Here is a 26284-nt window from a genome sequence, read left to right on the forward strand (position 1 = left end):
TAGAGCAAGAAAATTGGTCTTTTGGTGGTGTTTTTAAGAGATGCAGTTTTGTTTCAATTCCCCAAAGTAGGATTTTCACCCAAAAATGGCAATTTTCACAGCATGTACCTTATTTTGCTGCTTTGAGCAGCCTGTGAAAAGGAAAACAGATACCATATCACTGTGCTGGAGGGGAGAGGGAAAGGGAGGCAGTCAAGCCTAATTCACCACAGCTGTGTACAAAAAAATTAGATCTTTGATGAAAAAAAGGAAAATTACTTATTTCTGAAAAAAAAAAAAAAGATGACTGAGAAGGACGAGAACAGCACAGCCTGTTCTGAACAGCATAATTTAAAAAGGATATCAACAGTTCAAAAGTGCACAGAGAAAACTACAAAAATAAACTGAAGCCTGAAGAAAAAGCCCATTTGTGACAGTAACATGTCCCAGACAAGGATCTGCTTCAGCTGGGATGGAAAGAGTGCCTGGATCAAGGGTTAAGTGCTCCTGGGAAAGGGCTCCAGGCTCCTCTGCCACACCTGAGGGAGCAGAAGCTGAAGAGGCACTTCCTAACAGAAACAATGGCCTTCCATAAAACAAAGGTCAGTGTCCACCCAAGGTATTACCCATCTTTAACATCTGCAGGGTGTGCTATGAGTTTTCAAGTAAGACTGCATGCCTTTTTACAAAAATTCACTTCTATCCATGTGGTTTCACTGCAGTTGGACCATCAGGAGCTGCCCAGAGCAGGGCTATTCCCTAACAACAACACCACCATCCTCTGCAGGGACTGCTCCATTCAGAGTTTTGAGTGGTGTGCAAATCAAAAAGGCTGAGACTCCTGTTCTGAGTCTGGTCTGGACATGAAAATCACTGGTGGAATTCCAGAATTTGGGTTAATGAAGTGTCAGACAAGGGGGACTTAGTATGGAATGTAGGGAGCTCCTGATGCAGGGAATTATTGGCATTGACTCTATGATTTAGGATGCTGAACAATTGCTTTATTAAAATTATATTACACTATACTACACAATATTAAAGAGATACTCTACTAAAGAGATACTACAAGAATACTACTGAAAAAACCCATGACAGTCTCTGACAGACATGACACAGCTTGGACCTAATAGGCCAATCAATATAAACAACCATCACTAGAACTGAATGAAGAACTCCCTTCAGGTAAATAATTTTCCTAACACATTCCACATGTGCAAAACAACAGGTGCAAAGAATAGAGATAAGAATTGTCCTCTCTTTCTCTGAGGTTCCTCGCTGCAATTCTCAGGAAATATCCTGAGGAAGTTGTGCCTGCCTGCTCTCTGTGGAGAGAGCTGAGGTACATCACAGCAAATAATGTGACATTTATTTTACCACCTTTTCCTTCATGAGCTGCTCCAGTGGCCAAACCCTGCTCCAGATCAGAGCTGGAATATGACTGGATCAACTTGGGTCACTACAGACCCCAACACAGCCCAAAGAGGCACAGTCCCCACAGTCCCAGCTCCCAAATTTGACTGCAGGATGAAAGAGCCCAGAAAGTGAAGGCAGGAAAGTACCTGAGCCAAAAACCTGTAGACAAAGACAGGCTTGTTCTGCCCAAAGCGATAGACCCTGAAGATGCTCTGGATGTCATAGGAGGGGTTCCAGGAGGCATCAAAGATGATGACTCTGTTAGCAGCCACCAGGTTTATTCCCAGGGAACCTGCTTTAGTGGATATGATAAACAGGCGGCCTCTGGAACAGAGAACAGTTGCAAAATTTGGGTATTTTGGAAAATAAGTGTTGTTCATACACTGAAATAACTCTAAAACTTCATTAAAATAATGTATTAGGCATAAAGCAGATGCAGATTTTAGAACAACACTTTAAGCAAAACATACACTCCCAAAAATACACAGCAAGGCCTTGTGCAAATTAGCTGCTAAGAAAAACTGGTGGGGAAGAAAAAACTTTGGGGTTTGCATTTTCAAGCTCTAATGAAATTAGCTATATCAAATTAAACCATAATTTTAAACAGGCAGATTCCATGCCATAGAAACTCCTTCCTAGCCTGCCAACTTTCAGGGTAACTCTCCAATGACACTCTTTCTTTGATATATCTGGGTTTTTTGAGATTCAGAAAAATCTCACTTGGGTTCACCTTGGAACCAGTTCTTGACAGACATCTGACAGAATAAACTATTTAAAAGTATTAACACTGGACTAGTTCACTTCTTAATTTAACTTTTCCCCCCTGCACATTATGAATGATTGCACCATGATTACATACTTTATTTTTTAAACAAACCTAGGAAGGTGAAGCTCCTGAACTTTATTCAAATACAAGTCTGTACCTCTCTCTCTAAATCAGACTTGAAAGTCCAATTTTGGAGGAGCAGTGGAGGGCTGGGAGCCAATTCTGGAAGCAGCTGAAAGAATTCATTTGCTCCTGAGTGGCCCAGGGGACTGCACAGCCTTCCTAGGTCCTTGTATCCTTTAAGTGCTTGCAATAAAAACACAGTCTCTGATTTAAGTTGGTTACAATCTAAAGGACAATGAAAATAGCAAGGAAACTCTGCTGAGTACAATGGGATTGATCTGAAGTCAGGAACACATTCCTGCAGCTTTTCTGTGTGAGTTCTGATCATCACTTGCCTGGTCCTGAGGTCATTAAGCTAAAAAAAGTAAAAATAACTAGGGAACAAAAGAAAGAAAAAGGGGGAAATAAAGCATATATATCTCAGAAAAGATCTCACCTCACATTGGTTTCATCATTAAACTCCTCAGCCCATTTCTTTCTGGACTGAGCTGTGGTTGAGCCATCCAAGCGATAATAATCAATATTTCTGAACCATTTTCCTTCACCTGCAAATGCAACAGGCAAGGTATGAAAATGCTGATGGTGTAAATAACCAGATGGTAACCAATTGAAATTTAAAGACAGAAATTTATAATTAAAAAATAGTTCTGAGGTTAAATGTAAATTTAATTGTTTGAAAATATCTGAGCTTTTTTTGGTGGGGGGAAGTCCTCTTATTTTTCACACTTTCTAGCTGTATTTATAAATTTGCAGAGCTATGCTTTAACTGGGAGCCAAAGCTAATTTTAGAAGTCCCAAAGATGCTGTTACATCTCATCTTTAGGTGCTGTTAATTGCACTTTTCCAATGGATCCAGGCAGGTTCACATTACAGCACCAGTGTCAGTCTCCCACACAACCAGCACTGAGAAGTCAATGCTCCAAAGGAGATTTCAAGGGTCAAACTCATTTTGAAACTAAAACCCAGCAAAATCTTTGGGTTTAATTACCCTGTCAGATTGGGGGAAAAAATAACTACAGCTGATGGAGGATTTTCTTCTCTCAGTAATCTTCCATCTTCTCTGGCCATCAAGGTATTTGTACACAAAATTAATATCCCATAAAGAAAACAATGGTTTTGGGAGCAGCACTGCTCAGTTAAAGCCATTGAGAGAGGCAGATTGGTGAGTTCTGTCAGGAAGGGTGAACCTTGCCATGATCTAGTTTTGCTGGCCAGAGCTACCACACATGGAAAACCCCAGCCTCTAAAATCTCAGAATAAAGGCAGAGCTCCTCCAACCTCTAAAATCTCAGAATAAAGGCACAGCTCCTCAAAAAGACACCTTGTAATGTCTGAGATGACAAAATTCAGAATAGGAAGCAACAGGCAGGAACAATAAATCTGTGATAGACACATCCTGGAGATCTCCAGTCACCACCACTGAGCCACTTTTCACTTATCTCAAGTGCAAATTCATGGAAGAGTTGGTGAGAGACTGGAAAGGAAAAGCAGACTTGGAGGAGTTCTTCAATCCACATGTCCTGGGAATGAAACTGTGGGAAAGGAGGAACAGCACCCTCAAGAGCTCTGGGAACATCTCAGTGAGGTATTCCATGCCATTTGAGCATCACTAGGTTAATAACTGATTCAATACTTGTTCCCCATGAAATCCAGAAGCCAACCTGCCGCTAAATTCACATTTTCCACATTTCACACACTGGTTTAAAGCAGCCTCATTTCCCTTCACTCTCTCTCTCCCAGGAGGAAGGATCAGGATCTGCCACACACCAGAATTTAACAAAATGCCTTCTCTCAGATGTGAACATTTCATCTGCTTAGGCTTGAAGAACCCTGGATGACAGAGAGTGAAATCAGAGTCTCCACAAGGGGAGCCCAGTAACCCTGCCAGCCTCAGGGGCAGCCCAGAGCATGCAGCATCCTAATGGAAACACTGATTTCAAACCACTCCATGGGCACTGAACAGAGACTTGGGAAAGAGCTCTGAGCACTGCAGTTGTTGAAGGAGACACTCACCTTTGTAGATAGGAGGCTGATCTCTCTCAGATTTCTCCCTGTTAGCCAGCTCCAGGAAATCTTCTATCAAATCCAGAGATATCAGGGACTGGCTGAACACTAGGCTGAAAAAAGAAACAGGGAAACACAGAATTCATCTCTGGAGTTGTTTTAATTGTTGCACTGCTTCATTTTGGTTCCCTCCTCCCTCTGATACGACCTTTGAGACAAACAGAGCAAGATTTCAGTGGGGCACGAGCAGGTGTGGGAAGATCCCTGACAAAAATGAGTGCACCATGCTTGTCTGCTTCAGAAAACAGCAGAATGAAGAGAGGATGGATGGGGAACACTGTCAGACTGATATATATTTTATATATATATATGACTGTAATAGAATATATTCCTGAAGTCTTCAATGACAGGTCCAGAACTTACACTTTGTCTCCCAGCTCCTCTGCCATCCGGAGGATTTCAAAGAGCAGCACCATTTTGCCAGAATGTTCCAACACCTCAGCATCTGCATCAGTGACAAAATCTTTGTACCAGTCTGGAGCTGGGCTACCAGGATTGGAAGAGGATGTAGCTTTGCCTATTTAAAAACAAACAAACAACAAAAAAAAAAAAAAAACACCAAAGAAAAAGAAATAAACATGAGAACATGGTCTTCATTTAAATGCTCTGAACTACAGAATTGTCCCCTCATTATCAGACTTAACTGGTATGAAAGAGTTAAAAAGACAAAGAAAAAACAGCATTTGCACCACCAGCAATTACAAGAGTTAAATATTTAAGGGATGCAGAGACAGAAATTCAGCCTGCCTAAAATGTAATTCCTTTAACACATTTGATCTCTGTGAAATCTCTGTTACATACAACACCCTCCACCCCTTACACATTTACAAGATGTTGTCACTGGGATGGGGGCAAAAAAAAGAATTCTCACCTGAACTCTCCCAAAAATTTTAAATTACTCAGGGAAAGAGATTAGACACACATGAAATAATAGAATCAGAAAATTATCTCTGTGATACCAGATACAAGACAAAAGCTAGATTATTACAAGAAAAAAACAAAAATAAAGTGTGCAGCTGTAAGAAGTTTGAATAACAACTTTAAAAAGGTCTTGTGTTCCTGCTGCACTGGATCTGCTTGCTCAGCATCCAATTCAAATTCCAGATGCAACAAATTATGACAGATATATTTCCTAATCTTTCCATTAATCTTCCAGGTTATATAATTTTGTACTTCTTAATTTAAAAATTTCACTGTGCAGCTTCCCTGCCTCCAAACCCCCAAGTTCTGAGCTGATGCCCCTTGCTTTTCCAGGGTAAATACATCATCAGAAGTAGCAGGAGCTGTGACTGTGAATTGAAGAATTTGCCATTCTGCCACACAGCAGAATTGCTGGAGCCCTCTCAAATTGCCTTTTGCACAATGAAGCTGCCTCACGTTTTCACCACTCTGTGTCATCCTCACCTTCATCTGACTTTGTTGATGCTGGGTTGTTTGTAAGATCTTCTACATTTCCTTCCCCACCTCCACGAGATCTTGAATTCCAGACTTTAATCACTTCAACATCATTATCACTGCCACTTCCACTTGAGCTACACTCTTTTGTCACCTTTTTCCCCTTGGATTTTTTTTTCCTAAAAAGCAACATTAAACACCCCATTATTTTCTTTTTTTTAAATCCCACTGAAAGATAAAAACACTGAAAACATATTCTAACAGACACATCAAATGCAAAATGAGCATTCACTTTATAGAAATCAGTTCTATAAGGGAAACAACACCAACAAACTAAATAAAAGGTCAATTACTTTGCATAATCATCAGAACTTAAGCTCATGGAAGTTTCATCTGAATCTGAAGCTATGAAGTCATCCATGCTGTCTTCATCAAAATAGCCCTCAAAAGAGAAAAAACAGAAATTATTAACCATGTTCACCCAGAAGCTTTTATTAAACCTTTAGCCATCTGCTCACTCTTCATTTAAACAATGGTAAGTTCTACAAAGGCCTGGCCTTGCAAAATGTTTTAAGAATGACAACATACCCAGCAAGAAAAATATGACAAAACCAGCAGCAAAATGACCCCACAGCAACAAAGATTTCCATTAATTTGATGAAACTTTACCTACAGTTTGGCAGAGCTCATTTGGAAAGTTTTCAAGTGAGAGTATTTTGATATATCTAATTTACCTTATTTTCTTTGCTAATATAGTCCAGCTGCAAACACCAAGGGTGAGTCCAGATTCTGCTCAACATCTGGAAATCCTGGAATAGTTTAGCTCCAGCTTTGCCTCTTCCACCTTCATTGCCACCACCTACACCTGACAATAAAGTTCAGGTTTTAGAGTGAGCCCTGAAGTGAGTTTGCCACACTCTGCTCCCCTTTGAAGAGCCCAGCACAGCACATCTGAGTGTTCTTTCCAGCTGCACATCATACTGCAACATCTCTTGTAAAAGGACTCAAATTACTCACTCACAGCCATTTTTATTCCCAGTTAAAGTTGTCAAAATTAGATTTTCTCCTTTTTCTTGATAATGAGAAACATTATTACATTTCTCACATAAAAGCACATTGCTCCCCAGTACAGGAATGTACATAAAACCTTTTAAAAAGACAGACTTGTCTATTTAGGATTTGTAAAGGCAGCCCAAGGTGGACCATTTGAGTCTCAATGAATCTAACTAATCTGAGCTACCTTTAATGACCTGTAACGCTGCAGTATTCTACTACAAAAAAAAAAGATTTTTCTGTTGTCCAAGCACTTAAGTGCATAGAACAATGTCCAGAAAGTTGATTTTCACCTAGCAACTGTGGCAAAATGCCCCTTGTTAAATGCCATCAGAGCTGCAGGCACGTACCTGTCAGATGATCCAGGTAATACTGGTAGAGCTTGCACTGGATGGGAGTCATCCTCACCTCGAGCACGTACTCATACTTGGGGGGCAGGAACTTGGTTAATGCTGTGTAATCCTTCCTCTGCAATTTCACAGACACTGCTTCAGTCACAGAAACATGGCAAGCACTCCTGAGAGCTTCAGCATTTGGGGCATCTCAAAGGACAAATCACTGTGGATCAGGGATGGTGATCCTGGTGCTCTCAGCCCCAGAGGGGGAAAAATCAGTCCAGAAATACAATTTATTAAGGCCCTGCAGCAGGAACCCACCTGCCCTACTCAGGAGCTCCCTAGGCCAAAGTCTATGAGCTGCTAAACCCATGCCCAGTTCCAAGTCCTTGCAAAGCTCACTGCAACTCTAGAAGCTGCTCTGGAAACTACTTTTGGATTTTGTTAAAGAATACTAAAACCAGATTTTACCTCTGTTTTGGGTTTTTTGACTCTGACACTACTCTGTCTCCCCACTCACCCAGTGACCACAAGACAGAGCTGCTCTCTGTGGACAGCATCTGCTCTGCACAGGGCTGGAGAAAATCCATGTGGGCTCCATCCAAAGCTTTTTTTGTCTAAGGTCTAGAAAGTAACAAGTTCTTCACCCTTTTGAACCCGAATAATTTTCCTTCTCTCTTGTTTTGAGTTGTTCTGATTCTTGCAGATCAGAAAAAATACACATTCAGAAATAACTGACAAAACTGACAAACTACTCCTGAATAATTTTCCTTCTCTCTTGTTTTGAGTTGTTCTGATTCTTGCAGATCAGAAAAAATACATGTTCAGAAATAACTGACAAATTAGGACTAGCAACTTTCTGTGCAGACTTTAGGGCAGTTCTTAAATGTGCATATGGATTTAAAATGGAATGTTTCAGAGCAACTAATGTCCTACTCTACCAAAAAACGTTCTTGTCTCTCAGCAGGAAATAGCTGTGTCCTCTAATATTTGTATTTTAGAATACATTGACGTTTGGAGAAAAATTATGAAGTTTTCTAGTCATAAATAATGCAGGGATCTAACAATCTTGCAAAATACTGTGAATTTTTTTTCCCTGCAAAATAGTGAAAATATTTAAGTTAAAAGATTTATGGAGCTCTCAAATCAGAAGTTTACAGGACTTGGGTGATTTCAGAGTTAGACAAAAGAATTTTCTGGAGGGAAAGGATGAGTTAGGGACAAAGTGTTCTCACCTGAACACAGCCAGCCAACATCTCATAGAGGATGTGAGCACGTTTCTTCATCACCCGGACGTCCACGGGCGTGGAGTCGGCGCACTGCCCGTTCTGGATGGGATTGATGAACCGGTTCCGGAACTCCTTAATGGAGCCCAGCAAGTTCTCCTTGATGAAGTTAACCATGCAGTGATCTAGGAGAAACAGGTCATACTTGAGTGGTTCCAAATGGAAAGCACGGTGCTGGGATTCATGCAAACAGAAAAGAAATGTGCCACAGCTAAATGCAGCTCTCAATGAATCTTAGAAACTCTGCAGGCAGCTCCACTGCCTCAAATCCTTTTATTCCAGTCAAACTAAATATTTCTGTCACAGAAATATTACATGAAAAATCCTTTCCTAAGGATTTTTCCTCCTGAGAAGCTGAGAGGCCTCAGAAATAAAATGCAAACAATGATTGTCTGCTGCTGTGGGATGCAGCAGGTGGATCTGGGATGGGTCTCATGTGGTTGTTTCCAATTAATGGCCAATCACAGCCCAGCTGTCTCAGACCCTCTGGTCACTCACAAGATTTTATTATCATTCCATTTCCTTTCTATTCCTTGCTAGCCTTCTGATGAAATCCTTTCTTCTATTCTTTTGTATAGTTTTAATATATAATTTTCTTTTAATATAATATATATCATAAAATAATAATAAATCAGCCTTCTGAAACATGGAGTCAAGATTCTCATCTCTTCCCACATCCTGGGACCCCTGTGAACACTACCACATATATCTTCTATGGCTGACAGGCAAAAGTGCACTGAAGGAAATAAAAGACAACTACTCACATTCTATAAGATTATTCTGCAGTGGTGTTCCTGTCAGAATTATTCTTCTCCTAGATTTAATAGAATTCATTGCCTTGGAGACAGCAGATGCTTCATTTTTTAATATGTGTCCTTCATCACACACCACGAAGTCAGGACCTGGAAAGAAACAATATTAAATCTCTCTGCAATATTTCATTGCCACCAAGAACCTGACAGCCTAAAGTATCCAAAATTTGTTCTACACCAATGTTACTTTGGGGTTTTTTGAAAATTTTTGTGTGTTTTATGGTGAGATTTTTTTAGCACTGATTGGGTTCTCACTCAGCCTTTGCACAAGCATTCAGAGGAGCCACTCTGGTAAAATCAAGGCTGTTGTTTGTAAAGTCTTCATGGCAAGGATTAAACCCAGCTCTGCAAAATATTCCTGATAAAATTGTCTATTCCTGCTGCTGGTTGTGCATGGCTGCACCTCCATCCATCCTGTCAAAACTCAGTGAAACTTCCTTCTCTCCAGCTTTAGGCTGCCATCTACTGACACTTGGGCAATCCCAAAACACCCAAAAATCAGGTAACCTGAAATTTTTCATTAAGGCAAGAATAACACTAGGGGGACAGAGTGCAATCAGAAGTCTTAGATAATAAAAAACACAACCAGATTTGATCTGAATTACAGACAAGTGAATTGCCACCTTGCAGCTGGAAGTCACCTCAGGAATGTCCTCAGCTTTCTTCCAGGAGATAAAATATCAGTCTGGTTTAAGTGAGCTGCACAAGGAATGTCAAAACCACAACACATTCCCACAGCATGCAAAGCAACTCTAATAATAAGATAAATAATACCCAACTTGGCAGAACAGACTTACTCTTAATTGTTTTCAGACTTAGCACAATTTCTGGAATTTCTTTCCTTGAAAATGAAGTAAAAGATATTCTAGGATCCAAGTAGGAACTCAGAATAAATGTTTTACCAGCTCTAAACCTGACCTCAGTTCCAGCACTCTCAGCTCTGAAAGCAGCTCATGACAATTTGCTGCACCTTGGAGAAAAGCCACCAAGTGGGTTCAGCAATTCAGCACTAAAAAGGCCAATATTTGAGGAGCAAAGGAGGATTTGTCAGCAAGGACAGTTTAATCTTTTATAATTTACTGAGAATATTTTGTCTCAGACGAAATTCAAGCTGCCTTCTAAAGAATAAAATTAATTCTAGGGCAGTGATCAACAGCAGAGAATTGATTACACCTCTGACCACACACATGCCAGTGCCAGTCACCTCAGTCATGCCATTTTAAGGTGAGTTAAAAGTGATTTGAATCTTACATGTGAAGAGAAAGGAATCAAGAAGATATTTCTTTCCCAGCCAAAAAACCCAAACAAAACAAACCCCAAACTTTTAAAACAAGTCTAGAAGACAATTATGAAAATCCACATATGAATTCCAAATGCACTCAGGCTTATCCAAGCCAATACATTTCTGAATTTCCCACCTGCCACAGAAACATTTCCCCATATTATTTCATGACTTTTTACCTTCCCAGTTTTGGCAGAATGAAAACCACTGAGTGTCTACACAGCCTTCCTTTAATTTTAAGTAACCATCTCTAGCAGGGACAGATCCTTTCTCTAGTCCTCATTTCATTAAAGATTGTGATTCATTCACATGAAGGTAAAATTAAATTTTCAAACCACCTCAAAACCTGCTGTTTAGAGTAAGTGAATGACAGTAAAAATATGAAAAAACCCCATCTCAGTACAATTATTCATGGTTTGTTTGGCAGCAATGCAGCACTGATATCTTGAACTAACATCTTGGCTACAGTTCAGCAGCAGAGATTTTCATCCATTTGTGGGGTTTTTCCCTTGTTCTTCCAAAACACAAATGCAAATCATTATGGACAGAACATTCCTCAAAATATGATAAAGGAATGTAAAGCTTAAAGGGACCTCAGGGGATCATTTAGATCATTTTCTCCATCTGAGATTAGGGTTATGAGAAGGGGGCAGACCTGACAGAAGTGGGAAACTCCAGAGCCCCTCTCTTGCTAAAACACTGTGCAGCAACACCCAATTTGCTACAGATCTGAATAAATTCTGCCCTTTCCTTTCTCCTGATCATGTCAAAACCAACTAACAACACTTCTTTCATTAACCAGCTCTTAAATGGTGGAAAATTTTAGTATTTTTTTTCCTAGGCTAAAAAGTCCTACTCATGCAATCCTTCCTCAAAGTCATCTTCTCACTCTCCTGACTGTACTTGCACATGTTAATATATTAAAATACATAAAAGACAGATATAGATAGATACACACAGTTCTCCTGTTCCTCTGAAGTCTACAAGAACTTCATACAAGTGCCAATTAAAGAGAAGTATCCAAGTTAAACAGTACCAGAATTTTTGTTAGTAGCAACAAGTAAAAAAAAAAATTTAAGTGACTGAAGTTCTTCAAGCAGAGCACAGCAATGATCAATAACCAACAGCCCTTCAGCAGTGGCACAAGGCAGCCTGCAAACCCTGCATGTGTGTAAAATCCTGCCATTCTTCCACATAGCTGAGCTGGTTAATTCATGAAATCACTTCTCCACCCATAAACTTTGGCTAAACCTTCCCCCTCTGCTCCCCTTGACAGTGCAACACAAGCCTCTCCTATGCAGTGTCCTACCCCAGCAGTATTCACCAGACACATCTCATTAAATCCCAATTTTGCAGCTTTTTGAATGGGAAGTGCTCCCAGAGGCCAAGGTTTGGCTCCAAAAATTAATGGGTAACAACACACAAACACTTCTGTCTTCCTGCAATTAGTTAAAATAGAGAAAGGGATGAGGCAACATGACATGCCCTCAAGTAGTGCCAGGAGAGGTTCAGGCTGGATATTAGGAAAATTTCTTCACTGAAAGGCTGGTTAAGCATAGAAGGAACTGCCCAGGGAGGTGGGGGAGTCATCACCCCTGAAGTGTTCAAAAAATGAGCAGACATGGAAGATCAGGGCACAGTTGAGTGGGCATGGTGAGTCTGCACTCCACCCTGGAGGTCTTTTCCAACCTTGAAGTTTCTGTGATTCTACCAAAATAATTAAGGAGTTATTTCAAGGCTGGCTTTCCCAATGGTCTGACTGCACTCTATCACCAGTCCTAGAAGAGAACAGAAGCTCCATGTTCATCTGGAATTATCCAAAATCTCAGAGGGTCAATGTGCTGCAGCTTCCAAACTCAATTAAAGTACACAAAGGCACGAGCAAAGCCCAAACACTGCTCTGTGCCAGTGCCTGGAGAGCTCTGGAAGGAGAACAGACACAGCAGGATGTAAAACCCATGGGATGGCACAGGGAAGGCTACACCAGCCACTGCCTCCTCCTAACACCCCACAGTCCAGAATTTTTGGGCTTAGACAACACAAACCCATGAAGGGACAATGTTGCTGCAAAGACACATGGTAACAACCCTTATGTTTGTCCTCCCTTACATTTTCCACCAGGAAAAAAACCCCACCAAGATCAGTTATTGTGTAACATTTTATTTCATCTTGTTCTGCACCAGAACAAGACCCACTAAATACAGAATTACTGTCCTGTCACCACTGCTTTGAGACAGCAATTCACACCTTTTCTCACTCAGCTTTCACTTCCCTGACAATATTCCCAATAAATGCAATATCCTGAGAAAATCAGATACAGAATAGCACTGACAGAACAGGGTTCCCCCCTCTTTTTTGGTTTGTTGTTGGGTTTTTTTTTGTTCTTAGTAACTACAGCTTAGATAGGAGGAGTCAACCCATTGGCAAGAAGTGCATTTCCTGCATTGCTTAAATAATGTGTGTGGAATAAACACATGAGATATCAACAAAACCAGTTAAAATAGTTCATCAGATGTTGTACTGGAGCTGCCCTGACTCCACAGCCATTGTATGACTTAGTCAAGCTGGCAGAAAATTAATTAATGTTTTAGCTGCTCCAACAGGATTTCTGCAGAGCTGGAGATGCCAGTTCCACTTGGCCAATGCCAAAAATCATGAAGGTATTTTTCCCCCCTTAGAATAAATTCTTTTTTCTGTTAGAACAGAATTTAGTAGGAAATTTCACCAATCAAGCTCAATAAGTACAATTACCAATCAGAAAGAGGGGAAAAAAAAGAGAAAATTAATCACACACTGTCCATCAGATAATTAAAATCCAAGAAAACCCTACTCCACTCACTCTGCCTTCCACACCTGCATTCTCAAGGAGAAATACCAACAGTACAACACAGTTGCAAAAACTTTTAAAACCAGCTTGTAAGACACTCTGCATAACCCTAATTTTTTTTAGGTATCAGTTGCCAGTTCAGAATTTGTAGGGAAATTCTGCTATTTTGGTGACCCTTCCTAATCCTAAAATTTTTAGTCCTTTTAGGGACCACCTGAGAAATCAGTTATATCAACCCAGAATACTTACAAATGCTTCCAAACTTGTTGACATAAGTTTGCTAAATTCAGTTCAGCTCAAACCAGACATCTGTCTCCCAAGACTGAAAAAATAATTAACTGCTTTATCTGCATCCCCTTAATTAGCACTTCATTAACACTTGTTTTTTCACACTTCTAAGGTACATTGTCTACTATTTTCATGTGTAGTTGCCCCCTTGGTGGTAGATTTCCATCAAGGACAAATCAGCTTGTGGTTGTAACAAATTAACAGATTAAAACAGCCTCGGGTCCCCAACAAAAACCTCCAATTACTTTGCAAAGGAAGCAAAGCCAGCAAATAAAAATACTTGATAGGAAAAGTTTCTAGAAAATATTCCTTGCATTAGATTTAATAGAAAATACTGTTACAGAAACCTGTTTACAAAAGCAGAAGGGGGAGATTCTGAACAAATTTCTGTAACTCAGCAAAAGCCAACAAAGAAAATCTGATCAATCTTACCAACACTAGTTATTTTCTTTGCTGATATACATAAACCTGGAAGTCCAAACTATACAAGCTGCATAAATTCTCACTTACCTGGGTCAACTAAAGCTTTATTAAATATTTCTTTAAGTTTTCTACTCTTCACATTCCTGCCTTGTGCCAGGTTTCGATACATCTCGTAGCCAATGATCATCACACCTCCCTCATCCTGCCAGTGCTGCAGCATGTAGCTCCTCTCCTGAGGCCTTTTCACAGTTGCCAGCTCATAGACCTTTCAAAGGGGAAAAAACCCTTTAATTCCTCTTAAAATATCCAATAGTGATCTATTAATATTTCTGATGTATCAATGCAAGGAGATTTTTCACATAGTTACATTTCTTAGCCTTTATTTTAAGTGGTGGAGCTTCCCAATTTTGCAAATCATCCAGTTATTTCATGAAGAACTCTTTTTAAGCCTCTTACCTCTAGTTTCTCCTCATCTTCTAAACCTTCTTGCCATTTTTCAAACTCATTCAGCCAGTTCAAGGCAGTGTTGAGTGGACACACAACCAGACCTGTCCGAAAATCCAGTTTGTCACATAGCAAGACTGTGTGGAGAAAACTTACTACCTGCAAGAGAAAAAACCAGGCAGAACACCAAATAAATACCAGGAAAAAACAGATAAATGTTATCTATTCAATTATGCAATTAAATTACCAACAACAGCCTTGGTTAAACAAATAGAATTTCTGGTTAAATTTTCATGCAGGTGTATTTGCAGTTCAAACACTGCTTCCTCTGTGTTCCATGGCTGCACACATCCTTCACATACTGAGATATTTTTGAACTGCTGAATCACTTCATAGAAAACCCTCTCTTTACATTTCACCAATCATTGTTATAAATTAAACACTTCCATCAGTAATTTTTAAGCTTTCTCCCAACATTCTTCCCAAACACAAAATAAATTCACAGTTAAGTGAACTTCACTTAAAAGTGAAGTCTTCAAGCAGTTTCTCACACTTTTTTCAAGGCAAATTCCCTCAGCAGAGCTCTGCAGCAGGCTGTGGCAGTGTTTGCCAAGGATTCACCCTGCAGCCTGGCTCTGTGTTGAGGATGACAACACCTCCCTGAGGCTGGGAAAACCCAAAACCTTGTGCTGTCACTTCTGCTGGGCTGCCTGTTTTGAGCAGCAGCAAAAAAAACAGGACTGGAGGAGAGTCAGTGATCCCATGGCAGCTCCAGCTCTCCCACTGGACTTCTGGTACAACACCAGGAGTTCTCTCTGCATCACATCTTGGTATCTGGCAACTCTGATTTGATAGAGGGATCTATACTGCATGACTGTGCTTGGAACACTGGGCAGCAGAGTGCTTTTAAAACAAAAGGATTTACTGCTAGTTCTGGGTAAGACAAAACTATCCAGGAATGGCCAGCAAGTCCCCAGTTCCCTGATTTCCCTGATCTCTGCTGACATCCTGCCCTGCAGCTGGCAAAGTCTGCCAGAACTCATGGCTGGATCAGCTTTTAAGAGCTAAAAACAAATGGCAACAATCACAGAGCACAGCAGTGACTGGCAAATGGGCACATGAGGAAAAAACAACCACCTCAGCTTCATCCACCAGCCTTCAAAATCATTTCTACTGATCCATGTTTCTAACTATGGCTTTCTTTGATTTCTCAAGAAGTTACAGCCAAAATTACTGTCATTAACACATCTGGATCACTATAAAAATACCTTCTGCTGGAAGTATTTCATCAGACTACATGGTGTGTAAAGTGGAGGTGGAAAAAGTCCCCCACACAACAGCTCTGCAAAGCATTGAAAATCTCCACTAAAAGGTGTGATTAACTCCTCAAGAACCACACCAGCTAGGCTAGGATCAAGTCTGTAAAAACACACCTTTCAAAGGTGATGTTTGAAATGTTCTGTAGAATTGCAGGCTGTCAAAATACTGTGTCTGCCCCCCCCCCCATTTCCATAAACAAAGCACATTTTTAGAGATGCTGGAGCTGGAGATAAAATCCTGCTGTGCACCAGCCCCAACCACAGCTCAGCCTGGGTTTGCCTGAACTGACCATACCATGAGAGACCTCAGTTCTCTGATCATCCTCAGCTCTGTGCCACTCAAAAAACCCCCACAAACCCACCAGCATCTGGCTTTACACAAGGTTTGGCATTAAAAATAAAGCCAACCAAATCTGGTAAACCTGTACCTCAGCAGCAGCAAATTAATTTTAAAACAGTCAAGAAAATAAATCATTTAAGGGAAAAAAAATGAATGAGGAGGACAGAAAAAACACAGTTTACTTAAGATTATTTCACAGTCTTAGAAACAGGTTCCTGGAGCCTCTCCCCTGCCAGCTGTATTTATTTTCTTGTTCTGAGTTCCAAGAGAACTACACAACACTTGGAAATAAATTTTGGTTCTTACCTGTAATGTTTTTCCCAGGCCCATACAGTGAGCAAGAATGCAGCCAGAGCCAGGAGATGTCTTGGTTTTTTTTACAGATTCACAACAGCAATCCCACATGAACTGAACACCTGAAGAAAATTATTGAAAGTTTTCTGATTAAACATTCATTTTATTGAAGTTCACCCAATAAGAGACAGCTGTGATCACTGAGATCATCATAACTCTCAGGAAATTATCTGTCAGGATAATTATTGATTCATTTCTCTCCAGTGAGGTGTATGTGGGATGATCTTTGATTATATTCAAAGCTTCATTGAAGATGTGGCTACTGCTGGGTTGGGAAATATTCCTGTGAGGATGCAGACTGCCTGATCTTGGGGACAGGGAGATGAGAAGACACATTCTGGTTTTACCAGAAGGAGTTATTATTCAAATTCAGCCTGCATAGGTGCTGTGCCCCTGGACAGAAAAAAAAAAATCTTTTTTTTTTTCTTTTAAACTCTTTCCTTACCATCTACTTGGTGTGGTTTCAGTCTGGTCACTATACTCCTGTGCACCTGCACTAATGGTTCTTTGGTTTCTTCATCCTCATCTAAAACCAGCTTGGTTGTGATGGGACATTTCAGAGGTGAGGCATCTTCAATCTCTATCACCTGCAAACAGAAAAGGCCAGCAGAGGAATATTCTCACAGGAGTAACACCCAGCATCTGAGACACTTCAGTTTTATCAGAACTGGAAGCAATAATTTATTTACTAAAAAGAAACCTTCAATTCTTTACTGCATCACAATTTTGGCACTGAAATGAAGCAGCAGGGAGCTGAAACAACTTTCTAAGGTCACAGCAGTCAAATAAAACTTCCCAAGGTCAACCTGCAGATAAAACTTGGGGCTTATAAGGCTGCATGTAAGGGATTCTCAAAAATTACTAATCAAATCCCACTGAGGTTGAAGTTAAACATCATCAAGAATTGAAGGGCACAGAAATTCACACAGCAACCAGACCATACCTCTCTCAATTTCTCTCTCTCCCGTTCTCTCTCTGCTATACGTTTTCTTCTTTCTTCTTCTTCTTTAAGTGCATTTTGTGTTTCTGTTCTAAGCTTATCATCTTTAATAATCTTCCTGATCTTCTTCCTGCCTTTTCCAGGAGATTTTGAGTCATCATTGTCCTCGTTCTCAGAGTTACTCTATTAGAAATTAAGTGAAATACACATTAGCCAGAAAATTATGGCACAGACATGAAACCCTTCTTGCTTAGACAAGCTCCCAGAAATTCTTACACACACAGGTGGAATTCAACTAATGAGGAAAAAAATGCCTTTTTTAGAAGTCTGACAAAAGAAGTGCCACCTTCTTTTGTGTGCAAAGGCAGTACTGAAGGCACTGTTATCATTTGATAGTAGCTAATGATCATTAATAAAGCACTTTCTTTCCTGTTATACTGAGGCTAAATCAGATCAGCCCCTACTTACACCACACAGGAAAAGAAACCCCAACACTACCAAAGCCTTAATCTGCAATTAGTCTCATCTCCATTTAGATTAAAAATTCCATTTGCTTCAATATCATGCATTTTTACCAAGATCTAGACAGGAAAAGTTTTAGTTCAAACATAACATTTTACCTCCACAATGGTGTCATTTTACAAATTTTAGCCTGAAATGACATTGAGAAAAGCTTTAATTTTTTACTGTACTTTGTGCAGAGGTTTGAGATGCCCTGAGTAGCTGGCAGAAGAGACAGGAAATCCCTATTTATTACTTCAAAACATGACAGAGCACCTTATTCTCATTTTCACTCGATGAATCCTCTTGAACCTTTATCCTCCTTCGTTTCTTTTTCTGTTTGTAGCTCCTCTGGTTTTCTTCTGCCTCAGCTTTCTTGGCAGATCTATTAAAAAAGCAAAAGGCAATATCACTGATTAATCATAGTAATCCTCTGCCTTTACTGAAAAACAATGGTAAAGGAGGAGTAATTCATTAATCATTAATTAATAAGATATGCACTCCTTTTGTGCAGTTAGAGCTGACTTCTAAATTCTTTCCTCTCAGCCCACTGGACACCCAGAGCAAAGAGAAAACCTTTCAGAATCTCAGAACTATAAAGCATCAATTTTATACTGTGATCCACCAGTTGACAGTGATGTATTTGGCATTAAGATGTTCATTTATTTGTTGATTTTGTTTTTTGTATTGGCTCATCAAATTGTTGTGCATCCCCTACTGTGGTACAAATTCAAAATTCCCACATTTGTTGCAAAATAAATGAATGTTCTGTAATTCCTACAGACAAATATCATCAAGGGTTTTAAGAACTGTTCCAAAGTGTTTTAAGTTTTACCATCTCCCTGCACTATTAAAATCCTAAAATAAGCACAGCTCAGCTTTGTTCATACCTTGTCCTTGGTCTTTGGTCATCCTCAGACTCACTGACCTCCTCACTCACTGCAGACTCGTGGAACTCTGAGTCATTGGAGTCATCACTGCTCACTTGGAAAAGAAAGCAGCATTTATTTCATGGTGAGTGTCACTGCAAAGCCAGCAGCTCCTCACTGCACAACAAACTGCTCCAGAGCAACAAGCACTGCCAGGGTTCATCTCAGACAATGTGGGACTCACATTTATAAGAAGCAAGAGGGATAAAGAGAAGAAAAGGTTAAAATTTAAGCACCAGCTGAGTCCTGGTGGGTGGCTTATTGTGTCACAAGCCTTGAGGTTCTTATGCATGAACATCTACATTTATTTTAGGAGCAAATGGAAGAGAGCATTAAATGATAGAGAACTGTGGGGAACAGTATGGAACTTCAGAGAACCAAAGGTGATTTTTAGTTAAACAGAAGTTTTTGTTTCAAATGCTTTACATGTCATTTTATAACCACACTTTGAGAAAAGGGCTCTAATTTACACACAAAATACAAAATTGCATCACTACATTTATGGCTTGGCATTTCTTCAGGTAGTACAAGCTCAAAACTGCCTCAAAAAGCAATTAAAATACATCTAAAAGAGCAGCAGCAGCAAGACTCTCCCAAGCACTTTGAGGAGCTATTCCTGGCATTTTTAGGTAATGAAGACACCAGCATGGTATTTAACACCTTGAATTTCAGCCTGACCTTGAACACAGTGCAAAGTTTAATTGGTTTATGAATGACAAGGCTTCAAACATGAGTTGTTCTACATCCATGGGGAATGGTAACATTAATAACATAGGGCTAAAAAGGGCAAACTGAAATCAAATAGATTGTTGTGTTTGAGGGCAGTTAACTTCAAAGGCTTGCACTGAAGAACCCTAAGCTGCATCTTACTTGCACATTAATTCATGGGTGATTTACAGTCATTCCTCCTGCATGAAATGCTGTAGGTAGAGCTTTAAGGGAGGATCCTATAAGGGAGGAAATATATTAAATGCAAGCAGATAAAATTGAGAGTTTTCACAGAGGAAAATTCTAAACAAATCACATCTTTTCTTCTGTAGAAGACCACAAAAGCTGGCTGGCATTAGTGCAACACAGATCAGGGAAGCCCAGTGCACTTTTCCTGGCCAGGAAACACCCACAGGTTCTTTGTTCCTGCCTGCACCAATGAAAGGCCAGGCCAGGCTCATTTCACAGTGCCATCTGGTGCTCAGCTCCAGCCTGCTCCACTGCAGCTCCAGCACAGATACATTCCTCAGGCACTACTGCCACTCCAAGAGAGAAATTACATTAAGGACAAGACTGATTTTCCTAAATTCAGACATCCTGGCCTTGCCTCTGCTGTTTAGGATGGATATTCTAAGATTCCACAGGATTAATCCAGTTCAGAGGATACAGCAGAGAAGAGAGCTGCACTTGTATTTGACATTTCAAATAAAACTATTTCTCAAACAAAGATAAGGGAATGCTAGATTTTATACACAAGGAAGTTAAGCCAGGGATTTTAAAATCATAAAGGTTGAGATCTCCATTCTGAGAAGCTCTGGATTCATTTTACAGAAGCAAGTACTTTTTATGACCAAAAAAAAGAAATGTGGATCACGTACCTTTCCTTCTGTTTCTGCGCTTCCCCCCTTCTTTTTTGTCTTTTGGTTTCACCACCTTCTTTTCTTCTCCAGACTCCCCATCACTCACAGTGAGCTTCTGCCTCAGCAGCCTGTGTCTGTATCTGGGCTTCTTGGATGTTTCTTCCTCCTCTGAATCTGACTCAGAATTAGCTTCTTCCTTCTCTGACTTCTTGTCTTCCTTTTCCTTCTCTCCTGTCACACAGAAGAGTCAGTACCACATGCATACCAGTCACTTTATCTTACAAGAATTAAAATCTGAATTAATTTAAGCTAAATCCTGTGCTTTTCCAGGGAATTACAAGCACCAACATAGCACTTTCCTCCAATGTTTAGTATTTCCCACTGCCTGAATGCCTGCAATGCCTGTTCCAATGGCTGTGTTAGCCAAATCTCTCCTGTGCACTTGCAGGACTTACTATTCTGTATGGATAACAACACCTCAAAATCCCTAGGACTTCTTAATTGCCTACAAAACCCAGACTATAACAAAAAAATAAACACACAGAAGACTAAAAGAGATGATAATCCTCATGACCACGCACGCTGGCCTCTATGTGGCAACTACATATCAAAATCAGCAATTTGTTTTTTGCTGAAAACTTTAACAATCATCATTTTCCCAAGTGACCCTTGAAATCATGACAGGTGCCACAGCACCACTTTTTCCCAGATGCTTTTTTGTGCTTACCATCATCTCCTGTGTTCTCAGTTTGCTTCGCAGGTTTCTTCTTTCCTTCCTCCGGCTGCTCATCTGAAGACGTATCCTCATCAGAGGAAAGATTGGCTTTGATTTCTTCTAAAAGCATTTTCTTGGCAATTCTTTGAAGTAAAACAGAAAACAGTATTTATTCCATTGTTCAAGTAAATCTATGAACGACAAGTGTAATCCTACACCATTCAGAACTTCAAAAAAAGGGCTGAAAGCTGAACAAAAAAAAAAAGAGACACGTGATGAAAAGTCATTGGGGCAAGACAGGATCTATCAGCAAAAATCTCACATTCATGTAATGTGTTGACTTGCTTTTAGAAAGCAGGTTTGTAATAAAGATTCTTAAAAAGAGAAGTTGCCTGCTTTAAAGCAGACTTGAAATGGTTATAAAATGCACAGACTTAGAGATTTCATTTTATTCATGGTCTATCTGGATAACTAACCACAAGCACTTGCCTTACAGCAGCTCTTGCAAAAACCCTTCTGTGTTTATACCCAAAAAGTCTGACCAACACTACAGGACCTGAATTTCAGATAAAAATCATCCTCTTATTTCCTGCTCCACAAACTGTCCACTCAGCTTCCCATCGTTTCACTGCAGAATAAGTTTCCAGCTAATGCACAAGTGACTATGGAAAAATTATTTCTTTACATGCACTTGCAACATAAAAATCTTCTGAGTCTATCCAAGGCAGGAATGTAAAAAGCACAGGAAAATAGTGGACTTAGAGTACTTGTACTTCCAGGGGGAAAATAAATAAACCAGAACCTCCTCATATAAATATCAGGAATACTATTACATTTTCATTCATCCATTTTAAATGAAATATGTGTTTTCTAGGTGAAACCTCATCTGTCTTGCCTTTTGGGAGAATTAATGCATGCTGTGTGTACAGAGTTCAGGATGGGAAAGCTCTCACACCAGTCAAAACAACAGCTCAAAAGCCATGGAACTGAACCACAAGCCAGCCTTCACTTGGGAATGGAAAACAGGGATCTCTCAAGCAAAACTTCCTAAACACCAGAAAACCGAGCTGTTGCTTCTATGGAGCACTATAAAATGGGCTTTTAGCAATCAGTATTTCATTTTCCAGCCTGCATTGTGTCCCTAAAACATAATAATTTTTCAAAGGAACTCTTCCCAAGCTGTCTTTCCTGACACCACAGAGTATTTTCTAATTTTTAAGCAACACTCTCGCACTAATTTATATTCAGTTATTATTAAAAGATGGAAGCAAAATAGTTTCATAAACATTTCAGATTGTTCAGTGAGCCAGACCATCCATCAGCATTCAAAACACTCCCTCCCCCCTCTCTCTTGAGACGAAAAAGCTGATTAAAACTTTACCAAGCAGTACCCTTGGAGAACTTTAATTCCACATCTATCAAGAAATCGCAGCATGAACCCAAAGAAAACTTACTAAAGTGCACAGATAGTAACATCCTCTTCCAAATGCTTTTTGCATTAGGTCCTCCCAGAGGATATTTGGAAAAGGGATTTAGGATTTGGTTAAAAGTTGATTTTGTTTTTTTTAAACCCAGCAGAACATGTGTAACAGCAGCAGAAATAAACAGCTCCTCATATAAGAAACTCAGACTATATTTCTTCCATCTCTTAATGGTCAGAATTTTTTCTTCAAAATAAAACTGCTTGGAATGTCACAGGCTGGCTTCCCTTTAACAGCTTTTAACCTAAATTATTAACCTTGACTCCTACTCCAGAAAATGCAGAGAGCAGTGGTCTGGCTACTCTTCTTGTTTAATAAAAACCCAGAGTTTTGGAAGAGGAAAAATCTAAAAGATCTGGAAAAAAAATTGAAATTGAATCCTGAAAGTCCTGTCTTTGACTTATTTTGGCAAATGCATCAGCAAAGTTAACACAGCTTGTGGATGGTAATACTTACCTCTACACAAGTCACCTTTAAAAGGCTGACTTTGGTTCTTAGCAAAACAAGACCTTCATTTTAATCTGTTCTTTAATGAAGTATCTGGTTTTTTAAGAGCTATAGGAAACAGCAAATGTATCTAACACCTAAAAAAACCATGCACAAAACCTACCATCCATAAAGAGACAATGCTCTCATTTTCCTATTAATCACCAGCATAACCAACCACCAGATTGGGTAAACTGATTAGTTTCTAATTATTTATAATAAGACTGATTGAGAAGCTATTGCTATGATAGAAAATAAGTCCTGGTTTTTATCTAGGATAAAGACTTAACCACTTGCAACCAAATTAAGATGGGACTGTTTGTTAGTGAGAAAAGCTGCATTTTCTTCAATGCATTTACTGGTGTGAATTCAGGCCAAAAAATGAGACATTATTAAGATGCTCAGAATTTAAAAGAAGCCCATTTTTAATTAATTACATAGCTGATAGGAATAATAAGTGTAAGCAACATCAGAGCCAAAGAGATTAGGCCTTGTAAATGCAGGTTGACAAATGACTGATGTAACAAATGGTTTACATGAATTGTTACAAATTGAGTACAGGACTCTGGAAGCTGGGTTTAAATTAAACCACAATAGATGTTGACCAGGATAACACATCATATATCTAGTTTATGATATAACCCATTTAAAGTCACCAGGCTTCTCAGCTAAGAAACTTCACATGGTAGCTTTAACATTTTAGTATTTGCATTAATAGCAGCAAGAAAAACAAGCTATGATAGTGTGAAAATTCCCTCACTCATATTCTTCTAGAGAAAAACCAAGGAAACCCAAAGGGACTGTAATATTTACTCAGGTCAAGGACATTAAAGATTCTTGGCCATTCAGATGTAACAGTTGAGCACCAGCAATGGATTTAATTAAGAGACATTGAGAGCCATATGACCTCCAGCACAGGGTTTCAGGCAGTAAAAAAACAAAGTAAAAAATGAAATAATATTCCCTGCATTTTACTCTTTCCTGCACTAACCTGCTGAGACCTTGAGCATGTCATGTTGCCCCACTCCATCTTATCTAAATTTATGGTGACATCTGTATGAAGGGCACTCTCCCAACACACATTTAGCCAGTGCCTCACAGAATGGGGCTGCAGCCTCAACCAGGACACAGAAAACCAACTCTACCATAAAATAATAGCATGTATGCACAGTTTTGTATCAACTGGGATTTAAAGATATTTCCCATTTGTAAGAACAGCCCCAGCAGAATACATCTCTAAACAATGAATTGATTACTATGGATTTTTAAGTCGTGCTAAAAGAAAAGAGTTTTCACAAGAGACAGACTGGAAATTACCCAGGGGTTGCTTGGTTACACTGCAGGACTACTTTAAAAGCTCCTTCAGACCTTGCAGCAGAACTGGAACAGTAAGTGAAGCCTCTCATGGTGTGGAGTTAAGCCCCCATGGTAATTTGCACCATTCTTGTTCAAGAATTTTACAGTGCCAATACAATGGGATTGTTCAAAACCTCGGTGAGACAATGCTAGCACTGTAAAAATCTTTTTTCTTAAAAAGCCATGATTTTAAATTTTAGTTCACGATTGTGATGTTTTATTACCAATTAGATTACATCAACTCACACTCAGTGTTCATAAATACCTACTAATTATATGTACAAATAAGGTTGCCTGAAACAAGCCCTTGGGTGAGGAAGGATGGTGGGATGTGGCTAATAAAAGCCACCAGAATTCCAGCTAGAGCACTACTGGCTTAAATGGGCCTTCAGGATACTACTAGAAAATTCAGAACCCTTTAAAATATATTTTAAGACATTAATATTTGGATGAAATGTCATACGTGTCTAAAAAAAAAAAGAGTGAAAACTGCCAAACACTTTGTTCTAAATACTGTGCTGTCTTTGTTGGAAGAGGCTGATTTTCAAGCTGTCAGAGTTGGATTAAATTAAATGCTTGGACAAGAAAAACGTTTTACAAAAATTTATTGTAACCATCAAATACTTAAAGGCATTCTGCATTTAATACACTATTAACTTCTTAATAAACAGAACTACTGCAAACATATCAAACAGTACCATTTAAAAGATCAGAAGGACCAATAATAGTTACACAACAGAAGATGAAAGCATACAGCACTGTATAGCATAGTATGACCCACTTGGATATTGCATTTTGGCAAAAAGATGATTTCAAGGCTATTAATATTCATGTCATGCACATCCCCAGGTATGCAAATAACAGAACATCTAAACTAGAGACTTGCAAACAGGAGAGTTCCCACACTACAAACACCCAGCAGGTACTAGGTACCCTCTTTGGCCTGGAAGAAAATAGGCAACTTCTCTGAATCAGTAGGTAAACTATTTAAACACTTTGTGTTGAGTAAACAGAAGAACAAGTTTTTAACTTCTCGAAATTTGTTCCATCTTTTTACAGTTTATAGCTCTGATTTTGGTGCCAAGTACAACACATGATGAAGGTAAAGTCAGACTGCATTACCAGTTAACATGTCTGAAGGTTGACAACACTGTTTATTGACAAAATACCTCCCCATCTCATAAATAGATGTTCAAAAGGTCCCCTAAATAAAAACTTAACAAAGAGGCAGCTTTAAAACAAAGTACAGAAACTGATTTTTAAAGCCCAAATTGATATTACTGTTTGTTATCAATTAGGTTCATTTATTTCCCAATATAGCTCTTAAGCTAAATAATGATTGAGTTCTGTCAGAAACGTTCGTGCAGTAAATACTGAACTTCTGACAAAAGTGTATTGGTTTAGTTATCAACCAGAAACTCACAAGCACAAAAAAAAAAAAAAAAAGAAGAAAAAAAAATGAATGAAAACGGGACTGAAATTAAAGCATGATTTTAAAAAAATCTCATTATGCCAAAGTTTACATGTTCTGCTTATGACCCTGTGCTGTCAAGTCCCTAAAAAGCATCTTTCTTTAAAGAGCTGAATTACTGGGTTAAATTTGATGACTGAAAACACACAAGAACTAATTCAGCAGCAGCATTGTGATGCCAAACTGAGGTCCATAAAGGATAGAAAACAGTGTTTTTAAAATTTACTCCAGCCACATCTCAAAACATACAACTCTGTGAAACAAGGATTCCATATTCTAAACTAGTAAGGCTCAGAAGCAGAAAAAGACTCCACCAGCAACTGGTCCCACACAT

At 39.3% G+C, this 26284-nt stretch overlaps 1 protein-coding gene across 3 annotated transcripts in view; it reads right to left on the reverse strand.

Annotated features, from left to right (window-relative positions):
* Nucleotides 1-26284, reverse strand: part of ATRX (ATRX chromatin remodeler) — a 68720-nt gene that overhangs the window by 11182 nt on the left and 31254 nt on the right. For 2 of the 3 annotated variants that reach the window (XM_084213265.1, XM_084213263.1), the window contains 19 exons: nucleotides 21169-21299; nucleotides 20460-20672; nucleotides 18835-18928; nucleotides 18221-18329; nucleotides 17447-17626; nucleotides 16949-17090; nucleotides 16456-16565; nucleotides 14503-14649; nucleotides 14134-14311; nucleotides 9179-9316; nucleotides 8364-8539; nucleotides 7144-7261; nucleotides 6475-6605; nucleotides 6094-6182; nucleotides 5750-5919; nucleotides 4709-4862; nucleotides 4295-4398; nucleotides 2718-2826; nucleotides 1539-1716 (listed from right to left, as the gene is read on the reverse strand). In XM_084213265.1, coding sequence (XP_084069391.1) covers nucleotides 1539-1716; nucleotides 2718-2826; nucleotides 4295-4398; nucleotides 4709-4862; nucleotides 5750-5919; nucleotides 6094-6182; nucleotides 6475-6605; nucleotides 7144-7261; nucleotides 8364-8539; nucleotides 9179-9316; nucleotides 14134-14311; nucleotides 14503-14649; nucleotides 16456-16565; nucleotides 16949-17090; nucleotides 17447-17626; nucleotides 18221-18329; nucleotides 18835-18928; nucleotides 20460-20672; nucleotides 21169-21299 — 2671 coding nt within the window. The remainder of the gene's footprint in view (nucleotides 1-1538; nucleotides 1717-2717; nucleotides 2827-4294; nucleotides 4399-4708; nucleotides 4863-5749; nucleotides 5920-6093; nucleotides 6183-6474; nucleotides 6606-7143; nucleotides 7262-8363; nucleotides 8540-9178; nucleotides 9317-14133; nucleotides 14312-14502; nucleotides 14650-16455; nucleotides 16566-16948; nucleotides 17091-17446; nucleotides 17627-18220; nucleotides 18330-18834; nucleotides 18929-20459; nucleotides 20673-21168; nucleotides 21300-26284) is intronic. The other variant, XM_084213264.1, reaches the window with a different exon arrangement.

The sequence above is a fragment of the Fringilla coelebs genome (assembly GCF_963513975.1).
Source record: "Fringilla coelebs genome assembly, chromosome: 11".
Classification (NCBI taxonomy): domain Eukaryota; kingdom Metazoa; phylum Chordata; class Aves; order Passeriformes; family Fringillidae; genus Fringilla; species Fringilla coelebs.